At 42.8% G+C, this 24552-nt stretch overlaps 1 protein-coding gene across 1 annotated transcript in view; it reads right to left on the bottom strand.

The window, feature by feature from the left end:
- LOC115204020 (transmembrane protein 132D) overlaps positions 1–24552 on the bottom strand; it is a 53144-nt gene that overhangs the window by 15514 nt on the left and 13078 nt on the right. Inside the window, exons 2-3 of the mRNA XM_029769234.1 lie at positions 16950–17832; positions 928–1071 (exon numbers count right to left, since the gene is read on the bottom strand). Coding sequence (XP_029625094.1) covers positions 928–1071; positions 16950–17832 — 1027 coding nt within the window. The remainder of the gene's footprint in view (positions 1–927; positions 1072–16949; positions 17833–24552) is intronic.

Below are 24552 nucleotides of genomic sequence, written 5' to 3'. Positions count from 1 at the left end.
CGTTCAAGACACTATCCCAATGGTAAATAAGGGTCACGCGCACGGCGCATTTCGTGACAAAAGATTTCTAAATATTTCATTACCGTACTTCAAAGCATGTCAACCGCTGTTTAAAATCAATTTTTATGCCATTTTTCTCGTAAAAAAGCGATAATATTCCGACCGGGAATCTGCAATTAGGTAAACAGCCGAAAGAAAATACAGCACGGGATGACTCGGGCACACGCCTAATTCCTTTGTCCTTTTATCGGCCACTTGGCAAAGGCGATAATGTGTTTCAGCCTGGGGCTGCCTCGTCATCGTTCAGCTTTTTCCCGGGCTCTGAGAGCCTATGGAAGCCGTAGGAAGTGTCACGTTACAGCTAAGATCCCCACTCTTCAATAAACAGAGACAAGAAGAACGACTCCTTGTCAGACAGGCCACTTCCTGCATGAAATCTTCTCTGCCATATGAGTTCTGTTATACTCACAGACACCATTCAAACAGTTTTAGAAACTTTAGGGTGTTTTCTATCCAAAGCCAATAATTATATGCATATTCTAGTTACTGGGCAGGAGTAGTAACCAGATTAAATCGGGTACGTTTTTTATCCGGCCGTGTAAATACTGCCCCCTAGCCCTAACAGGTTAAAACAAATCCTGATGTTTTAACAAGGAGAATTCTCAGAAATCTATAACAAACAACCTGTTTGTTTCTTCTACCCTTGTCTTTGGGCACGTGCTGTGCATCAACAATTGTACACTACTTATATCAGTCAGTAGTAACAGGACAGAGGAAGGCCATTTAAGAAAGCGGAAAATCTAGGGCTTTTAGAAATTTGGCAATCATTCAGTTTTGTAATGAATAAGATGTTCAGAACCATTTGTAGTTTCATTTTTTTGAATTCAGTAGAGGTTTGTTAGGAACCTCTCATTCTTGAACACACACCTTTTCCTGGTGGTGGTTGTTTTCCTCTGACACACGGCGGAGATGGTGTTTGCGCCCCCTCTGCCAGACTCCAGGGCGATGTCCCATAAGGCTGAGTCACTGGGCCTCGCTGTAGTGAATGACATGCCCTTCCTCACTGTGGCTCTGGAACACACAGACACACAGTTACTGTAACACACACAGGTTAGTTGACATACACACATACTGTACAAACACAGGCTACTTGAGTTGATATCAACAGAATCTCCACGTATCTGTTTGAATATTATTGACCCATGAGTATCTGCTGCAGGGGAGGTGGGTCTAAGATCACCTGAGAACCTCAGATAATGATAGAAGCCTGACGTACACTACATGACCAAAAGTATGTGGACACCTGCTCGTTGAACATCTCATTCTGAAATCATGGGCATTAATATGGAGTTGGTCCCCCCCTTCGCTGCTGTAACAGCCTCTACTCATCTGGGAAGGCTTTCCACCAAATGTTGGAAAATTGCTGCGGGGACTTGATTCCATTCAGCCACGAGCATTAGTGAGGTCGGGCACTGATGTTGGACGACGTTTGGCATTGCACATGGTGATCTTAGGTTTGCGTGCAGGCTACTCAGCCATGGAAACCCATTTCATAAAGCTCCTGACGTATTGTTCTTATGCTGACATTGCTTCCAGAGGCAGTTTGGAACTCGGTAGTGAGTGTTGGAACCGATGACAGACGATTTTAACGTGCTATGCACATCAGCACTTGGCGGTCCTGTTCTGTGATCTTGTGTGGCCTACCACTTCGCGGCTGCGCCGTTATTGCTCCTAGACGTTTCCACTTCACAATAACAGCACTTACAGTTGACCGGGGAAGCTCTAGAAGGGCAGACATTTGACGAACTGACTTTTAGGAAAGGTGGCCTCCTATGATGGTGCCAAGTTAAAAGTCACTCTTCATTACAGGCCATTCTAATGCCAATGTTTGTCTATTGAGGTTGCACTGCTCTGTGCTCTGCATATAAAGCTGCCTGGTTGGTGAAAGTTGAATTTGAAAGAAGATCAACGTGTTTTTACCAGTGTTTGGCTGGTCTCAGTGTGTGTGTGTGTGTGTGTGTGTGTGTGCGCGCGTGTGCGTGTGCGTGTGTATGCATGTGTGCGTGTTCTAATGAGGTGTGCTGAAAGACATCGGAGAAGTGATGTTTACCTCCCTGCCTGCAAACCGAGAATCAGCAGGCACATCTTATTCCCATCAGCTCTAGCTGCTTGCTGAGGAACCACTGATCATTTAATCTGCTGTGTGAATCATCCCGTCTATCTCTCCAGTCAACAGCAGAGCAGGAGCCCTCATTACACGCCTCTAAGGGTGGGAGGACCAGGCAGGGTGGCAGTACGAGGCCCTCATACAAACTCCCTAGGACGGGGTGATCCGGTGTGGGTAAAGAACGCTCTCTAACATGGCCTGACCATGGAGATCTTGTCATCAGACTTATTCCTGGAATGATTGAATAAGCATGTACAGTGCTGTGAAACAATATTTGCACCTTTCTAATTCTCTCTACTTTTGCATATTTTTGATACTGATCTTCAACCAAAACCTAATATTCGATAAAGGGAACCTAAGTGAACAATGACATACTTATTTCATAAACAAAGTTATGCAACACCCAATGTCCCTGTGTGAAAAACCAATTGCCCCCTTACACTCAATAACTGGTTGAGCCATCTTAAACTGCAAAAACAACACTTCCTGTAGTTGTTGAGCAGTCTCTCACATCGCTGTGGATGAATTTTGGCCCACTCTTCCATGCCGAACAGAGATTTGTGGGTTTTCAAGCATGAACTGCTCGTTTAAAGTCATGCCACAACATCTCAATTGGGATTAAGTCTGGATTTTCACTAGGCCATTGCAAAACTTCAAATGTGTTACTTTTTAGCCATTTTCATGTTGACTTGAATGTGTGTTTGGGATGATTGTCTTGCTACATGACCCAGCTGTGCTTCAGCTTCAGCTCAAAGACGGATGGCCTGATATTCTCCTGTAGCACTCACATCGGTAGCCATGAAGTGCTTTGAAAGGCTGGTCATGGCTCATATCAACACCATCCTCTCAGAAACCCTAGACCCACTCAAATTCGCATATCGCCCCAACAAATCCACAGATGTCACAATCTCAATCGCATTCCACACTGCCCTATCCCACCTGGACAAAAGGAACACCTATGTGAGAATGTTGTTCATTGACTACAGCTCAGCGTTCAATACTTAGTGATGAATGGTCCCTGGACACTTAAGGGACAGTTATGACGAGTTTCATTTGGTGATCTCATGAAGGACAGGAAACACACAACGGTATCTCTTAAAGTGTACATTTCCCAGCTGTCAGGTTTACATCTAAATATTGTGAAAAGTATGTGAATAAACATGAAACTATTTGAGAAAAGATGTAATGTGATATTAACCTTCTAAACAAGAGTATGGATTTTCATATGAAGATGAACTAGTCAGTGGCCACACCCCCATGAGCCCAGACATCACATTTGGCTTCATGGAACAGCCATTTTCTACTGAAACGTATAAAACCCACTCCTGATGAAATTCACACCAGACCACGCAAACCCCGGTGTAAGCTAATGTTGCAAATGGTTGAATTTCTAAGACCAAAACATGCCAGGTGACGCTGGTGTGTGAAGTGGTTAAAACTACAAGGTGCCAAAGAGACACACGGTAAGCCGGACGTCTCGAATGGTTAAGATCTCTAGAAACTATAAGACTAGAAAACCATCCCACGTGGAGCATTGGCTACAAGGCTGGATATGGTTAAACTCTGAGACTATCGATTCACTACTGAATAAGTGAGAAATTCTAGACGACACTAATAACTAGTCTGAAGTTAGAAATTACGTAAATCTGGGACAAGAACACAGTCAACTGCCGAAACATTTATCTATGAGAACATTTCCGAATGGTACTCTGAAGTACCCATCTAACATCCACGAAACACTTTGATCCTCGGGGAAACGTAACCAGAGGCTTTTCTGTTGACACTCTCCAGCAGACGGACCGGATTCCAACAGAGAAGACAACGACGTACGGGCATAAATATAAATTGCAATTTCTTTTAAAATGAGCAGTCGTTCATGTAAAGTGTTAGCAATTTCTATGAGTGTCATAATCCTCTATGACTTTCCCGCTCTTGAACTGCACACCCCTTTTCTTTTATCTACCAAGCCGTCATATCGGTTTCTTCCACTAGGGACTTTTTCCTTTGTATCATGTAGCAACTCAATGAACAATATCTACTGTGTATTTTCATGTATGTCTGTGATTTGATTAGTTAGTAAATAAATAATTAAGCCAATTTGCACATCGCTGAATCATAATTTATATTAGGGTATGAGCAGATAACCAAGAATTATACGACTTTCAGATGAGACTGATAGAAGGTAAAGAATAATTCATGATTGACTGCTATTGATCTAAAAGATCTTCAGATCTTTAAGAGTTGATTCGGGAGATAGCCCTCTCTATAAACTAATGCTTCCGTGGTGCCCCGGATTCCAAATTAGTTAGTTATTGCCTGATTCATTTAATCAAATAATTAAACATTAGGTAATCGATTTGAAAATAGCATGACATCACAAATAGTAAAGACATGACAACTTATTGATGAAGCCGATGACTGAGGTGGTATACTCCTCAATGCCATTGGATGAATCCAATGTTATGTTAACATATTCCATTTGTGCTAGCAAAACAGTCCTGTAGTGTAGCATTGCATCATCTGACCACTTCCGTATTGAGCGAGTCACTGGTATTTCCTGCTTTAGTTTTAGCTTGTAAGCAGGAATCAGGAGGATAGAATTATGGTCAGATTTGCCAAATGGAGGGTGGGGGAGAGCTTTGTATGCATCTCTGTGTGTGGAGTAAAGGTAGTCTAAAGTCGCACACCAGCTGTTATTGATAAAAAGACACACACCCCGACCCCTCGTCTTACCAGACGTAGCTTCTCTGTTCTGCCGGTGAATTGAAAATCCTGCCAGCTCTATACTATCCGCGTCGTCGTTCAGTCATGACTCGGAGGAGGTCAGAGAACTGGCAGTGTGGACTGATCGTGAACTACAGGAAAAGGTTGGCCAAACAGGCCCCCATTAACATCAACGGGCTGTAGTGGAGCGGGTGAGAGTTTCAAGTTCCTTGGTGCCCACATCACCAACAAACTATCATGGTCGAAACACACCAAGACAGTTGTGAAGAGGGCATGGGTCCCCAGATCCTCAAAAAGTTTTACAGCTGCACCATCGAGAGCATCATAACCAGTTGCATCACCGCCTGGTATGGCAACTGCTCAGCATCTGACCGTAAGGCGCTACATAGGGTAGTGTTTACGGCCCAGTACATCACTGGGGCCAAGCTTCCTGCCATCCAGGACTTATATACTAGGCGGTGTCAGAGGAAAGCCCATAAAATTGTCAGAGACTCCAGTCACCCAAGTCATAGACTGTTTTCTCTGCTGCCACACAGCAAGTGGTACCAGAGCGCCAGGTACAAAAGGCTCCTTAACAGCTTCTACCCCCAAGCCATAAGACTAATCAACAATTAATCAAACGACCACCGGACTATTACACTGCCCCCCCCCATTTGTTTGTACACTGCTGCTACACGCTGTTTATTATCTATGCATAGTCACTTCACCCCTACCTACATGTACAAATGACCTCAACTAACCTGTATATAGCCTCGTTATTGCTATGTTATTGTGTTACTTTTTATTATTATTGTTATTATTATATATATTTTTTTAACTTTATTTGGTAAATATTTTCTTAACTCTTCTTAACTGCAATGTTGGTTAAGGGCTTTTAAGTAAGCATTTCACGGTAAGGCCTACACTTGTATTTGCCGCATGTGACAAATACAGTTTGATTTGAATTGAAGGCTCATCACCAAGCTAAGGACCCTGGGAATAAACACCTCCCTCTGCAACTGGATCCTGGACTTCCTGACGGACCGTCCCCAGGTGTTAAGGGAAGGCAACAACACATCTGGCACGCTGATCCTCAACACGGGGGCCCCTCAGGTGCTTAGTCCCCTCCTGTACTCCCTATTCACCCACGACTGCGTAGCCAAGCACAACTCCAAAACCATCATTAAGTTAGCTGTCAACACAACAGTGGTAGGCCTGATCACTGTCAACAATGAGACAGCCTATAGGGAGGAGGTCCGAGACCTGGCAGTGTAGTGCCAGGACAACAACCTCTCCCTCAACGTGAGGAAGACAAAGGAGCTGATTGTGGACTACAGGAAAAGGAGGGCCGAACATGCCCCCATTCACATCGACGGGGCTATAGTGGAGTGGGTCACGAGTTTCAAGTTCCTTGGTGTCCACATCACCAACAAACTATCATGGCCCGAACACACCAATACAGTCGTGAAGAGGGCACAACGACACCTTTTCCCCCTCAGGATACTGAAATAATTTGGCATGGGTCACTAGATCCTCAATAAGTTTTACAGCTGCACCATCGAGAGCATCCTGACTGATTGCATCACCGCCTGGTATGGCAACTGCTCGGCATCCGACCGTAAGGTGCTACAGAGGGTAGGGCATACCTTTCAGTACATCACTGGGGCCAAGCTTCCTGCCATCCAGGACCTATATACTAGGTGGTGTCAGAAAAGGCCCAAAAATTGTCAAAGACTCCAGTCACCCAAGTCATAGATTGTTCTCTCTGCTACAGCAAGGCAAGCGGTACCAGAGCATCAAGTCTAGGTCCCCCCCACCACCACATAGTTTTTACACTGCTGCTACACGCTGTTTATTATCTATGTGTAGTCACTTTATCCCTAACTACATGTACAAATTACCTCGACGCACCTGTACCCCCGCACATTGACGGCAGGTAGCCTAGTGGTTAGAGCGTTGGGCCAGTAACCGAAAGGTTGCTAGATTGAATCCCCGAGCTGACAAGGTAAAAATCTGTCGTTCTGCCCCTGAACAAGGCAGTTAACCCACTGTTCCTAGGCCATCATTGTAAATAAGAATTTGTTCTTAACTGACTTGCCTAGTAAAATAAAGGTTAAATAAAACAATTGACTCTGTACCAGAACCCTCTGTATATAGCCTCGTCATTGTTATTTTATTGTTACTTTTTACTTTAGTTTATTTAGTAAATATTTTCTTAACTCTATGTCTTGAACTGCATTGTTGCTTAAGGTCATGTAAGTAAGCATTTCACGGAAAGGTTGTACGGTAAGGTTGTAATACCTGTTGTATCCGGCGCATGTGACAAATCACATTTAATTTGATTTAAGAATTCTCTGATACAGAGCAGAAATCATGGTTCCCTCTATTAAGGCAAGTCGTCCAGGTCCTGAGGCAGCAAAGCATCTTCAAACCATCACACTACCACCACCACCATGCTTGAGAATTGGTATAAGGTTCATACTACATTGTTTGGTTTTTGCCAGGAATAATAGTACCCATGTCTTCCAAAAAGGTATACTTCGGACTCATCTGTCCATAGAACATTCTTCCAAGAGTCTTGATGATCATCCAGGTGCTTCCTGGTGCTTTTTGGCAAACTTCAGTCAACTTTTTGGACGAGATGTATCCCATTATGTCTGGCGAAAACCAAACACTGCATTCCACAGTAAGAACCTAGGGGAGGTTCAGGACCTGGACGTCGGCACTGTATGTGCATTGGGGGTGGGTACAAGGAGTACAAGGAGTTAAAGTAAGTCTTTAATCTTGTGTATGCGTGTGAGATATAACCGATATAACCTAAATGTATGTCAATCTGTCCACTACAGTATATACTGTACATTTGCAATATATGTTTAATGTGATGTAATACATATAGTCATCTGTGTGTTTCTCTTTACATTAAAACATACAAGCTTATTTAGATGGAGTGATTCTGTCCTGGCTGAGTCTGGGCTGACTGAGTCTGTATCCCAAATGCCACCCTATTCCCTATGTAGTGCAGTACTTTTGACCAGGCCCATTTGTCTCCGTCATTGTGTGTGTGTGTGTGTGTGCGTGTGTATATCTAAATGGAGAAGTGCCTGTAACATTGTTTCTTAATCAGGCCCGTTGATTGTGTGGCCTAAGAAGCACTAATCTCCTCTCCTTTTGGGTTTCTTCCAGCTGTGCAACATGGCCCTGGAGCTCTCTCCGCTCTGCCTTAAGCTTTTTTCGACTCAATCCATAGGCCAGACAGCTTGTCTGTTCCTCCCAGCGAACATAAAGGCTTAGAGAGGGAACAGAACAGAACAAGAACACGTGAGACTTCAAGGCGTGGGAGAAGACCTAGTGATAGATTTTGAAGGCCGACCAGGGGTTGCCCGGAAGTTGAATTTAGTCAAAACCACCATAGCAATGTTTACGCAGTCAGTGCCTTTTTTACAAATCCCTACTTGTACATATTTATTACACTGAGAACTGGAGGCCACTACATGTGAGAGCAGTCTAGTTAATATAATACTTGTCTAAATAAAGTAAAGTAATATGGAGTGGCACATCTTCCATCAGCGAGATAAAGGTCACTGATCTATCGCTCTCATCTATCTCAACAGGAATAAAATACCTTTCCTAGAAAAGATGATTAAATCATGATTATTTGTCAGAACCCATCAGCATTAAAAGGTGACAGGCAAAGATGTCCCTGTTTTTCCAAACCTTTCTGAATACAACAGCTAAATACATCATAAAATGATCTGAAATAATATTTTGGTCAGGGTAGATTTTGTATCCTTGATATAACGTTATGACTTTATGACTTTTAAACGTTATGACTTTGTCAACTTGCTCTATTCGAATTCTTGGAAAACGTTCAAAGTTGTCTGATTTTAGTGCACAATTTCACACATTTCTGAGCTCACATGCTCGGTATTGTACTGTTGAACAAAATCAGAACTCTATTTCACATTTTACATTTGATCCAGCTATTTCAAAGTAGTTTTCATTTTTCACTTGTGTTGCATTAGCTAGGTTTCGATCCAATTGGCGACAGATTTTCATGCGAATACTCTACAATTTGTTTCCATCGCATTTTCAACTCTACTTACAGTTTTGTCACAAAAATTATTGCGTTAAAAAGCAAATGTGCCTACCCTGGTCTTGGCTAGTGTGCTCTAGATATGAGGTTAGGCTGTGCGGGTAGGCTATTCTACATAATGAGATTATTATGGAAAAGAGCAAGAATATTTGTATTTGTCAAAAGGCTGTGAAGCTTCGATCATCATGTCACCAGAAGACCCTCGATATTTATTGGAAAAGAGCATCTAGATCACAGTTCACTTTCACCACACTGTGATGTTCATCGTAATTGATTTAATCTGTAGCCTAATAAATTGCATTGTTTCTCAAGTCGTAGTTGGAGGACACACCATCACCATGTTAATCCAAGTTTATTTTGATATGATGGCTATTATATCAATATTTGCACATATATGACTGTTATTATATCAATATTTGCGCATAAAGGAGTTTTCACTGCCATTTCTCGCATAATTCATTTTACCGACACGTAAAGATTCCACCATGTCCAAATTATTGTACCGAAACTTCCTGTTTCCATCACAGTTGTCGTGATATCTTTTAAATGTTATGACTTTACTCACATAAAAACTGTTGATGGAAACTTGGTAATTGTGACAGTTGGTGGTCGGTCAGATTTATGCTGCAGAATGAGATAACATTTGGTAACATTTGACCAGTAATAGCTAAATTATTTTCATGTGGTCGTTAGCCACATTTTGATTAGACAGCTTTCTGGCTGCAGCAGAAATGGCTAGCTAGATAGCAGAAACATTGTTTCCCAAGAAGTAAACTAAGTGTATTAGCTAGGTAACTAGCTAGCTAACATTCATTATACTGTACATGTGTTGTATCATCCAACAAGTATTATCAACTAAAACATTTAGCTAATCTTAGCTGTATAAATGGGAGCCTCATCAAATTGATTGGGAATACACTGTCTGGCTATAGCTAGCTAACTAACTAGCTAGATCATACTGGATCTCATTATCTCTACTTGCTTTCCCAGTCTCATGTCATAATTAGACGTTCCTTCATGTTTCGCAAACTTCAAATTTCGAAGTTGTTCCAAACATCAAATTTCAAAGTGTTTTAAGATTAAGTTTAGGCATTATTTGAATATTTTTTAGGTTAGGGTTAAGTTTAGGCATTAACTCCGAAATCTTAAGGTTAGGTATTAACTCCGAATGGTTAAGGTAAGGGTTAGGGTTTGGGATAGGCTTAAATAAAAAATCTCAAAAATAACTTTCTATCACTGGATTCGAACATGCTTACACCCATCCGCCATCCCTGTTTACAATTCCCTAGCAAAACCGAAACCTACTTCAAGGTAACAGCGCTCACTGTTGTCCCTAGTGTCTGGTTTCTACGTCATCAGACATGGATGAACGTTGAATGCTGACTTATATCACGGGTGACCTGGCTGCATTATCTGCATATGAGTATAATCATTATTGACATACATGTTTATTTCCCAGATCATGTCAGTATCATTTGTTTCATTTCTGATCCAGAAAATTACTCATAAAAGCCATGTCTGTAGCTTGTGTTCCTTGCAGTGAGCAATTGTTATTTTCCTTTTGCCCTGAAATTATGTCATCCTTGAATTCTACGGACAGAAAATGGCATTCACCAAAAAGTAGAAATGACAGCTAAAATGTAGTCATATTTTTTGGTGTGGAGGCTTATTTAATGAAGCCTACATGAGCATTATTATTAAGTGTTATAGTTTTGTGGAGACCTTTGCCTGTCACCTTTAAACGCACATGTGATAGGAATCACTGATGCTCTTTATGTGGCATTAAAGGAAAATGTGACTGGCATATGATGCAGCTGTGGATCATAATATCAGATAGCGCCCATCAGTGCCGTGTGTGTGTGTGTGTGTGTGTGTGTGTGTGTGTGTGTCAGACAGAAAATGATTTGCTTTCATAGGTAGGTATTTGAATTTGCGATTGGAATACTAATTGCTTAGCAGGGTGTTGTCTTATAAAGTACTAACATTTCATTATTCTTTAAACTGAGCTGACTGTTTGAAACAGCACAAACAGGATCAAAGACAGAAATACTCCTCCATTAGGTCTATTACAGCAATGGTATTAGAGGGGAAAATATTCAGATAATGGGGAGGACATCAGAATAGTGTGGTCATGAAGTGAAAGCCCAGTGGCTTAAAGTCCCACTCTGCCAGACATACAACTCCTAGTCTCCACAAAACACAAACACACTGGCAAGGCAACTTCATAAAATATGATAACAGGGGTTAGACACACACACACACACACACACACACACCCTCCCCCTGTCCCATCCACCTGCAGAGGTGTGTTAGTCAGTCAAACATACAAAGACTGGTGCTCTGTGACAGCTGGTATTCTGATCAATACTAACCCAGGCAGGGCCGAGGCCTGGGTCAGGAGCCAGACTAATCAACTCTCAGCTAGGTTTGTTGAGGCAAGGCCAGCATCACAGCCAAACAATCTACCAACCAAACATATCATTACTCCTGTTAAAAGAGAAATCCACTCAAAAACGGCAGAAACACAGCCTGCTTGAAAGTCCTACATCTTCTAAACTTGACTGCTGACATGCAAACATTTTGTGGACTATATTTACAGTGGACTAATGGAAAGAAATACTAAAAGATAGTTTGAGTGGATTTTTCCATTAATATAAATTAGGACATGTTGTTTTACATATATATCTCAATCTAGTTGGCCAGTACAAGGAACCAGGAGGAATTCAGACCAACAAGGGCAAAGCCAGATGACAACAGTCTATTTTAAGCCTGGCTGGATCAGTAAACAGTCTAAGTATGAGATCAGGATGGTAAAGGAAACGAGAGTCAATGAGGAGGTTGATTAAATAAATCCTTTGCCTGAGATCATGTAGAAAAGGGGGGAAATTAAGGGAGACTTGATAGAGTTGTCTGTGTGACTTCCTCAAAGTCAACTCGTCATCATCTCATTTGTGATGTTTTACAGCTCCTCTCTTCATCTACTACCTTCACATGTCCCAAGTTTACAATCTATTTAGTGTGGAACAGCCAACAGGCTATCAGCTAAATAGACTGCTGCCGGAGACTTCCTGAACCTCCCTTAAAGCACAGCACAAACTCATCACTAAAATAGCACTTTTCAAAATACACAATGTTAGCATCCCATGGCCTGAATTTCACAAAGTATTAATTCCTTTGGACTAAGCAATCTATTTTTTTGCAGATAAAAATATGAGGCTGCCTGAAATGTCCATAGGTTACCGATAAATTCTACGAAGCAAATTAAATTACTTGTCATGCAACCGTCATTTTCACCGAGCTAATTTTCCCAGCCAACCATGCAGCAGGAGGACAAACAGAGTGGGCTCATTTTCATAGATTACAGTAGGTGTCTGTGGATTTGGTATTCCAAGTTCACTTCATATCTAATGTAAAGACTCGCTAAGACTCTCTACCCTCATATTAGCTTCTGACATTTTAATTTCAGATTTTTCGATTTTGATGATTCTAACAGTCTTAAGAGCTTAGGCTAGAGGAGTGAGCTTGGTAAATGTAAGCTTGGTATAATTTGTTTTTTTTCTTCTTTCAAATTAAATACACAGTGTTTATAAAGAAACTGATATGAGAAGAACCAATTCGGTCACCAAAAATATTGAAATGAATTCCACAAGTAACTCTCTAAGGCTTTGTAGAGAATATCAAATTAGTTAAAGTTTAATATACATTGTAGCATATGATCTCTGTATATGCTGATATTGTACTGTGGGCTTTTTCATAGAGGGAAAGAGCAAAAGGGATAGCCACTTTGGACAGACTGGGAATGGATGGTCTCCAGTAATGTAAAGTACTTAGGTAAAAATACTTTAAAGTACTACTTAAGTAGTATCTGTACTTTACTTTGCTATTTATATAAAATAAACATGCTTAGTTTGGATAATTTACAATCTGAATCTTGGAGTGTGCCCGTGGCTTTCTGTAATTAAAAAAACTAAAACATTGTGCCATCTGTTTTGCTTAATATAAGGAATTTGAAATGATTTATACTTTTACTTTTGATACGCAAGTATATTTTAAACCAAATAATTGTAGACTTTTACTCAAGTAGAATTTTACTGGGTGACTTTTACTTGAGTCATTTTCTATTAAGGTATATTTACTTTTACTCAAATATGACAGTTGGTACTTTTTCCTGGTGGTCTCTGAGTACTGGCTATGAGGTAGAGCAGCAAATATGCTTTCTGTAATCGAGAGCCTTGTTCCAATGACTATGGGACTGGAACTACCAACAAACACAAATGCACACACACACGTCCAGGAGGCAGTAATGGAACGGTGGTCAGATCATCTCCACCCAAAGGGTTAACCTCTTCGAATCGTTTTCAATCAGAACAGGGATTATCTGCCATAACCCTTGGGGTTTGGACTCAATCTTGGGCCTGGAGGAGTGAAGTGGAGCAGGGATTTCCCCAAGGAAGAATCCTCATCTCTGAGCCAAGCCAATCCAGACCTGGTTCCACATGGCCTTAAAACACTCGGCTCAGTCCCTTCACTCGTCTTCCCTCTCTAAATCCCAGTATGGGGCTATGAAGAGCAATGGGACTCAAGCACAGAGGCCTAACAGCATCTGCAGTGGGTCAATGGATTTAGGAAGTTCAGGTGGCAAACAGATTGATCTCTCAAATAAATATTGTGACCAGAGAGGGTAGGCATCTCTCACTCAACTCTCCTCGATCCCCACCGACGCAATGCAACAAATCCAGGTCAGTTTCAGGTTCAGAGATGATTAAACTTGTAACATTTTTTGGCAGCCAGTCACAGGTCCCATTTCGACAATAACTAATCTAGTGGAGGTTTCATCTTTTGTTATCTGTACTGAATATCCCTCCCTGTGCCTTTTAGTCATATAATAGGATATGAACTGTGGATTAACACAAGGTCAGGGTATGCTTTGGGATATCACTGTATCAGAAGATAGAGTATGTTCTGCTGTTTTTCAGTATACTCATCTAAAACATTCCAATAAAAGCAATATTATTCTGCTCTGTGATGTGCATCCGAGGCAGTGAGTAGAGCTGTTGCAAAACAGATTGAATTGTGTGTTTTGGCGCGATAGAGCTGCCTGCGTAATAAGTTAATTTCTGCCCAAAGGAGTCAGGCAGCTGTTAGTTATTTGTTTTCTTGCTCCATTAAATTGATGCATTATTTATGAACGAAAATATCCAGAAATCCCTGTTCAAACATTAATAGGATGTTAAGATATGAAGGCTGCCGAATAATTTCCCAATTATTTTCCCATCTATGGAAGAGCGACTTGTGAACTTCTTTCAGTCAGGAGTGAAGTAGACGGGGACTAGCATACGACAAGTCTGTAATCTGTGTAGGCAGCGGAACTGCAAGATGACTCCCAGCCACACCAGCGTTCAACCATCCCACAGCGTGGCCTTGGAGACACGCCCTGGCGCCAATCAAGTGGCCTTAAGTTACCATTTAAATGCATGGAACTTATCCTTCATGAAGTGCCTCTCCCATACATCATGGTGATAACTTTTCCCACAAGGCCTAAAATGACACAAATTATAGATTTATTTTTGGTAACTTCCTCCAACATACACTACATGACCAAAAGTATGTGGACACCTGCTAGTCAAACATCTCACTCCACGATCATGGTCAATCATATGGAGTTGGTCCCCCTTTGTTGCTATAACAGCCTCCACTATTCTGGGAATGCTTTCCACTAGATGTTGGAACATTGGTGCAGGAACTTGTGTCCATTCAGCCACAAGAGAATTAGTGAGGTCGGGCACTGATGTTAGGCGATTAGGCCTGGCTCGCAGTTGGCATTCCAATTCATCCCAAAGGCGTTCGATGGGGTTGAGATCAGGGCTCTGTGCAGGCCAGTCAAGTTCTTCCACACTGATCGTAACAAACCATTTCTGATTGAGAGAATGATGGTCAAAAGATGAAGGAGAAAAAAAAGTCAAAAGAAAACATAATAAAAGTATATTTGAATGACACTAAGTGGCAGTGTTTTTACAACTAATGCCGGTTTGCCTGAGGCTGATGCCGTGCAGGTGTTTGTACACATGCATATACACACACACTCTCATTCAAATTAACACATACAAGAACACACACATACATGTAATAGTGCCAGACATGCACACAAACATATAAAGTAGGCATTGCAGTTATGATTTCAGTTGTCCTTGATGTCCTTTGTTTTAAATGTTTTTTTGTTTTTTTTGCATTGTTGTTTTCTTCTATCTTTTCCTTTTTTCTCTTTAGTTCATTCTCTTGGTTGTTGGTGCATTGGGGGGTTCTTGGCAGTGGGGAATGGAATTAATTTTTTTTATTTTGATTTTTTTCCCTTCTGGGGGGACTTTGGGAGGGGTCTCGAAGGGTTGAGGGACAGCTATTGGGGATCTGTGGGGGGATCTTGGAGGGTTCGGGTTTCACAAGATTGTGATCATGAAAAAGGAAACTATGACATATTTGATATCACTATCATGCACACGCACCTTCACACATGAGGATGGCTATGTTGCGGAAAGACTGATACAAATTTGATAGTGTCTTGATGCTGTATTGTTTGTCCTTCATGTTCTAATACTTTAATGTTACCCCTTCCTTGTGTTTTTTGTAATAAATAAAATATATATATATATATATATATATATAATTCTGATTGGATCTCGATTTGTGCAAGGGGGCATAGTCATGCAGAAACAGGAAAGGGTCTTCCTCAAACTCTTGCCACAGAATCATCTAGAATGGCATTGTATGCTGTAGAGTTAAGATTTCCCTTCACTGGAACTAAGGAGCCTACTGTAGCCCAAGCCATGAAAGACAGCCCCAGACCATTATTCCTCATCCACCAAACTTTACAGTTGGCACTATGCATTGGGGTAGGTAGCATTCTCCTGGCATCCACCAAACCCAGATTCATCCGTCGGACTGCCAGATGGTGAAGTGTGATTCATCACTCCAGAGAACACGTTTCCACTGCTCCAGAGACCAATGGCGAGGAGCTTTACACTACTCCAGCCACCGCTTGGCATTGCGCATGGTAATCTTAGGCTTGTGTGCGTCTGCTCGGCCATGGAAACCCATTTCATGAAGCTCTGACAAACAGTTTTTGAAAGTTCTTGTGCTGACATTTCAAACTGCCTCTGGAAGTAACGTGGTAGTGATTGTTGCAACTGAGGACAGATGATTTTTACGCGCTACGCGCTTCAGCACTTGGTGGTCCCGATCTGTGAGCTTGTGTGGCCTACCACTTTGCGGCTGAGCCGTTGTTGCTCCTAGACATTTCCACTTCAAAATAACAGGACTTACAGTTGACCGGGGCAGCTCTAGCAAGGCAGAACTTTGACAAACTGACTTGTTGGAAAGGTGGCACCCTATGACGGTGCCACATTGAAAGTCACTGAGCTCTTCATGGCTGTGTGCTCGATTTTATACACCTGTCAGCAATGGGTGTGGCTGAAATAGTCCAATCCACTAATTTGAAGGGGTGTCCATATACTTTTGTATATATAGTGTATTTCGTACTCATAAAATCCACTTAACATGAAAGGTTAACATATAAATCATATTTATACATTTAATGTTACATATGGATTTATGTTCTGAGCCAGGGGACAGCACATCATGGTAGCATGCATCATAGTAACAGAGGGGACGCAGTAACACATTAGTATTAGTAGTATATTAGTAGTATTAGTAAACCTACATTGAACAAATAGGATGTAGAATTGATCCTCAATAGTCATCAAAAGCCATCAGTGTTTGAGAGTGCATCAGTGTATACAGAATATGTTCTGCACACAAAGCAGTACAATACAATATATAGACAGTAAAGTCATATCAACAACATAGTAGTAGTACGTAGTACGTACAACATTCATAGCTAATTTATCAGACAATCTGATTGTGACCTGGATATTCTAGCTATGCAATGAGAGAGACGCACAGACAAACATTATATCCAAGCAGTGTTCTTACCTAAGAGTGAAGCTCTCCACAGCAGACACATTGGACAGGAACACATAGAAAGTGGCCAAGTCGGTGGTTCTCAGTGGTTTGGAGGAGGTCTGGACCACCAAGGCTCCCCCTAGTCTCAGACGCAGAAATGTAGGGTTCCCAGGTGAGGCCTTTAGGAGGTTGACACTCCCTACCCTCCTCATTGGTATACCAGACCCCACTGGGCCGCCCCTCCCCACCCCCACACGCTGCAGGCTGTCCTGGGGCACACACTGGCCCGTCCGGTCCCGTCGGCTTTGGAAGTAGATCTCTACGGGGTTCCCCTGCACCTCTCCCAGTCTTTCCCTGGGGCTGAACCAGGCTGGCTCAGGCTTCAACTGGGCCACACAGAATCCCCCTGGAGACAGCAGGCATGCCCCCCGCACCTCCCGTGTCTCCCAGAAGGCATACGCCGTCACACAATGCGCCCCTTCCTCCGCCGCTCCCTTCCTCCCACCACTACCCCGGTCTTCTTTTTCCCCTGCCTTCATCCCAGCGTCACCTCCACTGGCCAAATCGGGCATGTGGAAGAGGATTCTGACAATGGGCGTAGAGGAGCGGACCTGGCGGGCCAGGATGACAGGAAGGATCCTACGGCCGCTGAGGAGCAGCTCTCGGCCGATAGGCCTCTCCACAGACAGGGGGCCGTACGTGGCATTGACGGCCGGCCGCAGGAGGCCCGCCCCGGGGTTGGTGATGAGGAAGGCCTGCCTCTGGGTCTGCAGGCCGGAGTTCCCCAGCAGCTCTTGGCTATTCTCTCTCAGCAGTAGGTGGTCTGCATTGAGGACCTGGTAGCCCACTGAGGGGTAGACAGGGAAGGGAGCTTGGTTCTTGGTGTCTTCTGACATCTCCTGGCAGTGGACACCTAGAGAATGAGATTTCAAATACAGCTTTTAGCATAGCGCAAAACATCACAGAGCAAATGTGTGTCTATTCAAAGTAGCAGAATTATTATGGTTTCTCCCAAAAAATGAGTTTAAATGTTGAATAATGGTGGTGGATAAAATAAAAGCTGACGCCATTCTCATGCACAGTGACCATGGTTATTCAGTGGAAGTCTGGAAGAGATGACCCCACTTTTCAGGGTACGGTTGCTGAAATCCAATATACTGTACATCAAACACTCATCACACGGAATGCCCTAGCTAGCCCACTGTCCTCCTGCCCCACTATACAGCACATCCTGATATCCAGCACAATCCCTTTCAATTTAAACATGACCTAGAACAGCTGAGTAGCTTTACAGCTGAGAGCACTTGGAATGATACAGGGCAAAGTATGAGTCAACTTTATCTAGGCAGTCTTTTTCTACGACAACTTCAAGGTCCGTATGTGTTGAATCCTGTTGTCATATACACTGAGTGAACAGCCTACATTTTTCGGGGCATGGACTACAAGGTGTCGAAAGCGTTCCACAGGGGAGGCCCATGTTGGCTCCAAAACAGTTGTGTCAAGTTGGCTGGATGTCCTTTGGGTGGTGGACCATTCTTGATACACATGGGAAACCATTGATCATGAAACCCTTAGCAGCGTTTGTTACGTTCCCCAGTTTCTGTGTTGTAGTTTGTGTATTTGTATGTGTGTGTTTCAGGATGGCTTTCTGAATTCCCCCAAGCAGCTGATTGGTCGGCCCCCATTGCAATTGGAGAGCTGACCATGCCCCCTCGTCAGGATACAGCTGTATCCCAATATAGACTACTTCTCCAGCTAAAAAGCCAGTATTCTGTTCATCAGAAGGAAGCTGAGGGTTATATCCTGTATTGGTTGTTGCTCAGAGCAAGCTTCTTTGATGTTGGTTGTTGAGAGAGAGCTAATTAGTAAGTCCTGTGTGTGTGTAAGTAGGATGCAGTATTTTGATGATTGACATTGTTTACTTACATTTGTGTTATTCTGTTTCATTTGTTCCCGAAGGGCAAGGCACCTAGGGAGTGCTTAGGCAAGAGGCCCGCAGGCATACATAACCCATAGTAGTTTACTGTCTATGCACACTAAGACTTGGGCGGACCATCCCCTGTATTTTGGTTAGTGCACCAGGTGGTGCTAGTTAGGTAAGTAGTGGGTAGGCAGGTAAGGTAGGAGAGGGGGCTTTGATATTTACTTTCTTTGCTTTGGTTCCGTCCAGCCCCTTTTCCCCAAAATTACTGTGTGACGGAATAAATTCCTTGTAAATGGTACCACTCTCTGCCTTTGTCATCCTTACTCGCACCTACAGTCCATACCTCTTTCACACCACGGAGAGTTGTGTTGTAGCAGGGTGTTGCGTTCCCTCTTCCTAGAGGCGTGCGTTGCAGTTCTTGACACACTCAAACCAGTGTGCTTGGCACCTACTACCATTTCCCATTCAAAGGCACTTAAATACACTGCTCAAAAAAATAAAGGGAACACTTAAACAACACATCCTAGATCTGAATGAAAGAAATAATCTTATTAAATACTTTTTTCTTTACATAGTTGAATGTGCTGACAACAAAGTCACACAAAAATAATCAATGGAAATCCAATTTATCAACCCATGGAGGTCTGGATTTGGAGTCACACTCAAAAGTAAAGTGGAAAATCACACTACAGGCTGATCCAACTTTGATGTAATGTCCTTAAAACAAGTCAAAATGAGGCTCAGTAGTGTGTGCGGCCTCCACGTGCCTGTATGACCTCCCTACAACGCCTGGGCATGCTCCTGATGAGGTGGCGGATGGTCTCCTGAGGGATCTCCTTCCAGACCTGGACTAAAGCATCCGCCAACTCCTGGACAGTCTGTGGTGCAACGTGGCATTGGTGGATGGAGCGAGACATGATGTCCCAGATGTGCTCAATTGGATTCAGGTCTGGGGAACGGGCAGGCCAGTCCATAGCATCAATGCCTTCCTCTTGCAGGAACTGCTGACACACTCCAGCCACATGAGGTTTAGCATTGTCTTGTATTAGGAGGAACCCAGGGCCAACCGCACCAGCATATGGTCTCACAAGGGGTCTGAGGATCTCATCTCGGTACCTAATGGCAGTCAGGCTACCTCTGGCGAGCACATGGAGGGCTGTGCGGCCCCCCAAAGAAATGCCACCCCACACCATGGTTGACCCACCGCCAAACCGGTCATGCTGGAGGATGTTGCAGGCAGCAGAACGTTCTCCACGGCGTCTCCAGACTCTGTCACGTCTGTCACGTGCTCAGCGTGAACCTGCTTTCATCTGTGAAGGGCACAGGGCGCCAGAGGTGAATTTGCCAATCTTGGTGTTCTCTGGCAAATGCCAAACGTCCTGCACAGTGTTGGGCTGTAAAGCACAACCCCCACCTGTGGACGTCGGGCCCTCATACCACCCTCATGGAGTCTGTTTCTGACCGTTTGAGCAGACACATGCACATTTGTGGCCTGCTGGAGGTCATTTTGCAGGGCTCTGGCAGTGCTCCTCCTTGCACAAAGGCGGAGGTAGCGGTCCTGCTGCTGGGTTGTTGCCCTCCTACGGCCTCCTCCACGTCTCCTGATGTACTGGCCTGTCTCCTGGTAGCGCCTCCATGCTCTGGACACTACGCTGACAGACACAGCAAACTTTCTTGCCACAGCTCGCATTGATGTGCCATCCTGGATGAGCTGCACTACCTGAGCCACTTGTGTGGGTTGTAGACTCCGTCTCATGCTACCACTAGAGTGAAAGCACCGCCAGCATTCAAAAGTGACCAAAACATCAGCCAGGAAGCATAAGAACTGAGAAGTGGTCTGTGGTCACCACCTGCAGAACCACTCCTTTATTGGGGGTGTCTTGCTTATTGCCTATAATTTCCACCTGTTGTCTATTCCATTTGCACAACAGCATGTGAAATGTATTGTCAATCAGTGTTGCTTCCGAAGTGGACAGTTTGATTACATAGAAGTGTGATTGACTTGGAGTTACATTGTGTTGTTTAAGTGTTCCCTTTATTTTTTTGAGCAGTATATTTTGTCTTGCCCATTCACCCTCTGAATGGCACACATACGCAATCCGTCTCAATTAGCTCAAGGCTTAAACATCCTTCTTTAACCTGTCTCCTCCCCTTCATCTACACTGATTGAAATGTACTTAACATGTGACATCAATAAGGGATCATAGCCTTCCCCTGGATTCAGCTGGTCAGTATGCCATGGAATGAGTAGGTTTTCCTAATGTTTTGTATACTCAGTGCCTTCAGAAAGTATTCACACCTCATTACTTTTTCCACATTTTGTTGTGTTACAGCCTAAATAAAAATAATATTAAATTTATATTTTGTGTAACTGGCCTACACACAATACCCCATAATGTCAAAGTGTAATTCTGTTTTTATTTTCTTAACCTGTTTTTCTCACCAATTTCATGATATCCAATTGAGATCCAATTACGATCTTGTCTCATTGGGAGAGGCGAAGGTCAAGTCATGCATCCTGCCTGCTTCACCCAGCTTCTTAACACCTGCCCACTTAACCCAGAAGCCAGCTGCACCAATGTGTCAGTGGAAACACTGTTCAACTGACGATCAAAGTCAGCCTGCAGGCCCGCCACAAGGAGTCACTAGAGCACGATGAGCCAAGTAAAGCCCCCCCGGCCAAACCATCCCCTAACCTGATGATGATTGGACAACTGTGCGCCGACCTATGGACTCCCGGTCATGGCCAGTTGTGACACAGACTGGGATCAAACCCGGGGCTGTAGTGACGCCTCAAGCACAGCGATGCAGTGCCTTAGACCGCTGCGACACTCGGGAGGTTGAAATGATGTCTTTAGACATTTTCAAAAATGTATTAAAAATGAAAAGCTGAAAAGTCTTGAGTCAATAAGTATTCAACCCCTTTTGGTATGGCAAGCCTAAATAAGTTCAGGAGTAAAAATGTGCTTAACAAGTCACCTCTCTGATTCAAAGGGGTTGGGTTAAATGCGGAAGACACATTTCAGTTGAAGGCATTTAGTTGTACAACTGACTAGGTATTCCCCTTTCTTCTCCTAATAAGTTGCATAATAGTGTTTAACCCCCAGAGTCGATTGACGCACCGGTTACATAATAGAAAAATTCCCACCAATATCAGTTTTTTTTGCATTGGATGCATCTCAATCCACCACATCCGCCAGTGTTGCACTTCAACAAATCAAAATACATTTTATATTTGAGATTCTTATGAGTAGCCACCCTTTGCTTTGATGACAGCTTTGCACACTCTTGGCATTCTCTCAACCAGCTTCATGAGGTAGTCTCCTGGAATGCATTTCAATTAACAGGTGTGCCTTGTTAAAAGTTAATTTGTGGAATTTCTTTCCTTCTTAATGAGTTTGAGCCAATCAGTTGTGTTGTGACAAGGTAGGGGTGGTATACAGAAGATAGCCCTATTTGGTAAAATACCAAGTCCATATTATGGCAAGAACAACTCAAATAAGCAAAGAGAAATGACAGTTCATCATTACTTTAAGACATGAAGGTCAGTCAATCCGGAAAAAGTGCAGTCGCAAAAACCATCAAGCGCTATGATGAAACTGACTCTCATGAGGACCGCCACAGGAAAGGAAGACCCAGAGTTACCTCTGCAGAGGATAAGTTCATTAGACTTAACTGCACCTCAGATTGCAGCCCAAATAAAAGTAACAGACACATCTCAACGTCAACTGTTCAGAGGAGACTATGTGAATCAGGCCTTCATGGTCAAATTGCTACCAAGGAACCACTACTAAAGGACACCAATAAGAAGAGACTCTCTTGGGCAATGGACATTAGACCAGTGGAAATCTATCCTTTGGTCTGATGAGTCCAAATTTGAGATTTTTGGTTCCAACTGCCGTATCTTTGTGAGACACAGAGTAGGTGAACGGCTGATCTCAGCATGGGTGGTTCCCACCGTGAAGCATGGAGGAGGTGTGATGATGTGGGGGTGCTTTGCTGGTGACACTGTCTGTGATTTATTTAGAATTCAAGACACTCTTAACCAGCACGGCTGCAACAGCATTCTGCAGCGATACGCCATCCCATCTGGTTTGCGCTAAGCGGGACTATAATTTTTTTTTCAACAGGACAATGACCCAAAACACACCTCCAGGCTGTGTAAGGTCTATTTGACCAAGGAGAGTGATGGAGTGCTGCATCAGATGACCTGGCCTCCATAACCACCCGACCTCAACCCAATTGAGATGGTTTGGGATGAGTTGGACCATAGAGTGAAGAAAAGCAGCCAATATGTCCTCAGCATATATGGGAACTCCTTCAAGACTGTTGGAAAAGCATTCCACATGAAGCTGGTTGAGAGAATGACAAGAGTGTGTAAAGCTGTCGTCCAGGCCAAGGGTGGCTACTTTAAAGAATCTCAAATATGAAATATATTTGTATTTATTTAACACTTTTTTGGTTACTACACGATTCCATATGTGTTATTTTAATTTTTTGATGTCTTCACTATTATTCTACAATGTAGAAAATAGTATGAATAAAGAAAAACCCTTGAATGAGTAGGTGTGTCCAAACTTTTGACTGGTAGTGTATATTTTTTTTATACCTTAAGGGGTCCTAAAATTCTAAATCAAATAGCTTAATGATCCATGGTATGACCATCTTAAAACAATTCCTTATGTCAGCTTCTCATGTAATCATCTGTAGCGTCTGAACGGTTTCACCTAAAAAACTATTATGACCACTCTATGGAAAGGGGAGACTTTCACATGATGGTGTTCACCGTTTTGCTCTACAACCCACACATGTGTCACAGAACTCGTCTAAAGGTAACGGTTTAAAAAAATGAATTGAAGTATGATGGTAGTTTCGCACCTACGCCAAAAAAGAGGTTAAATTCGTGTAAAAAAAATTATACTAAATATTTCCAGAGTTCCTTTATATCGCCTACATTTAGGACAGACACTTCAAAATCTTGTTTCTTATGATTTATTTTTTGACATTTACGAATGTGTTATTCAATGTGTGTCTATGGGCTTTAGTAGAAAAGGCCAAAAGAAATGCCTAGCAAAGAAGGGCACCTTTTGGTAGATGGGTAAAAAAAAAAGAAGCTGACATTGAATATCCCTTTGAGTATGGTGAAGTTATTAATTACACTTTGGATGATGTATCAACACACCCAGTCACTACAAAGATATAAGAGTCATTCCTAACCCAGTTCCCGGAGTGGAAGGAACCTGATCAGTGATTTCACCATGAAAAAAAGCAGCCAATCACCAATCACACATGCACAATATTAACAAACACATTGCAAAATCATAAGCATTTTGTTAGAGGAGAGTAAGCAGTCTCTGGCCAATTATTGTTGGGAAATGGAAGGGTTGTGCTGCCCTTCATGGCTCAACCTATGTGACCTTTCTCTTACGAAAGAGGGTCAATCAAAATCACATTTTAATTTCCAAGGATAAACTGGGGTTGTGGAGGGTCATGAGGTGAAATTGTGCACAAAGCAAATATGAATACTTCCTGATGTTTGAATCTTTCTACAGGGTCGACCTATGTTTAGGCACAGCTTTGATATCTTAATGAGTGCACAGCAATGGAAGATAATAAATGCATGCATATTCATGTCTAAGCAGGGAGAAAATCAAAAGACTGAGCTCTATCATTTCAATACAAACGTGAAGAGCACAGTGGCACAGCAAG

The sequence above is a fragment of the Salmo trutta genome, chromosome 12 (genome assembly GCF_901001165.1).
Source record: "Salmo trutta chromosome 12, fSalTru1.1, whole genome shotgun sequence".
Taxonomy (NCBI): Eukaryota; Metazoa; Chordata; class Actinopteri; order Salmoniformes; family Salmonidae; genus Salmo; species Salmo trutta.
The sequence above is the reverse complement of the archived record's forward strand: the minus strand, read 5'-3'. Positions and strand labels throughout refer to the sequence as shown.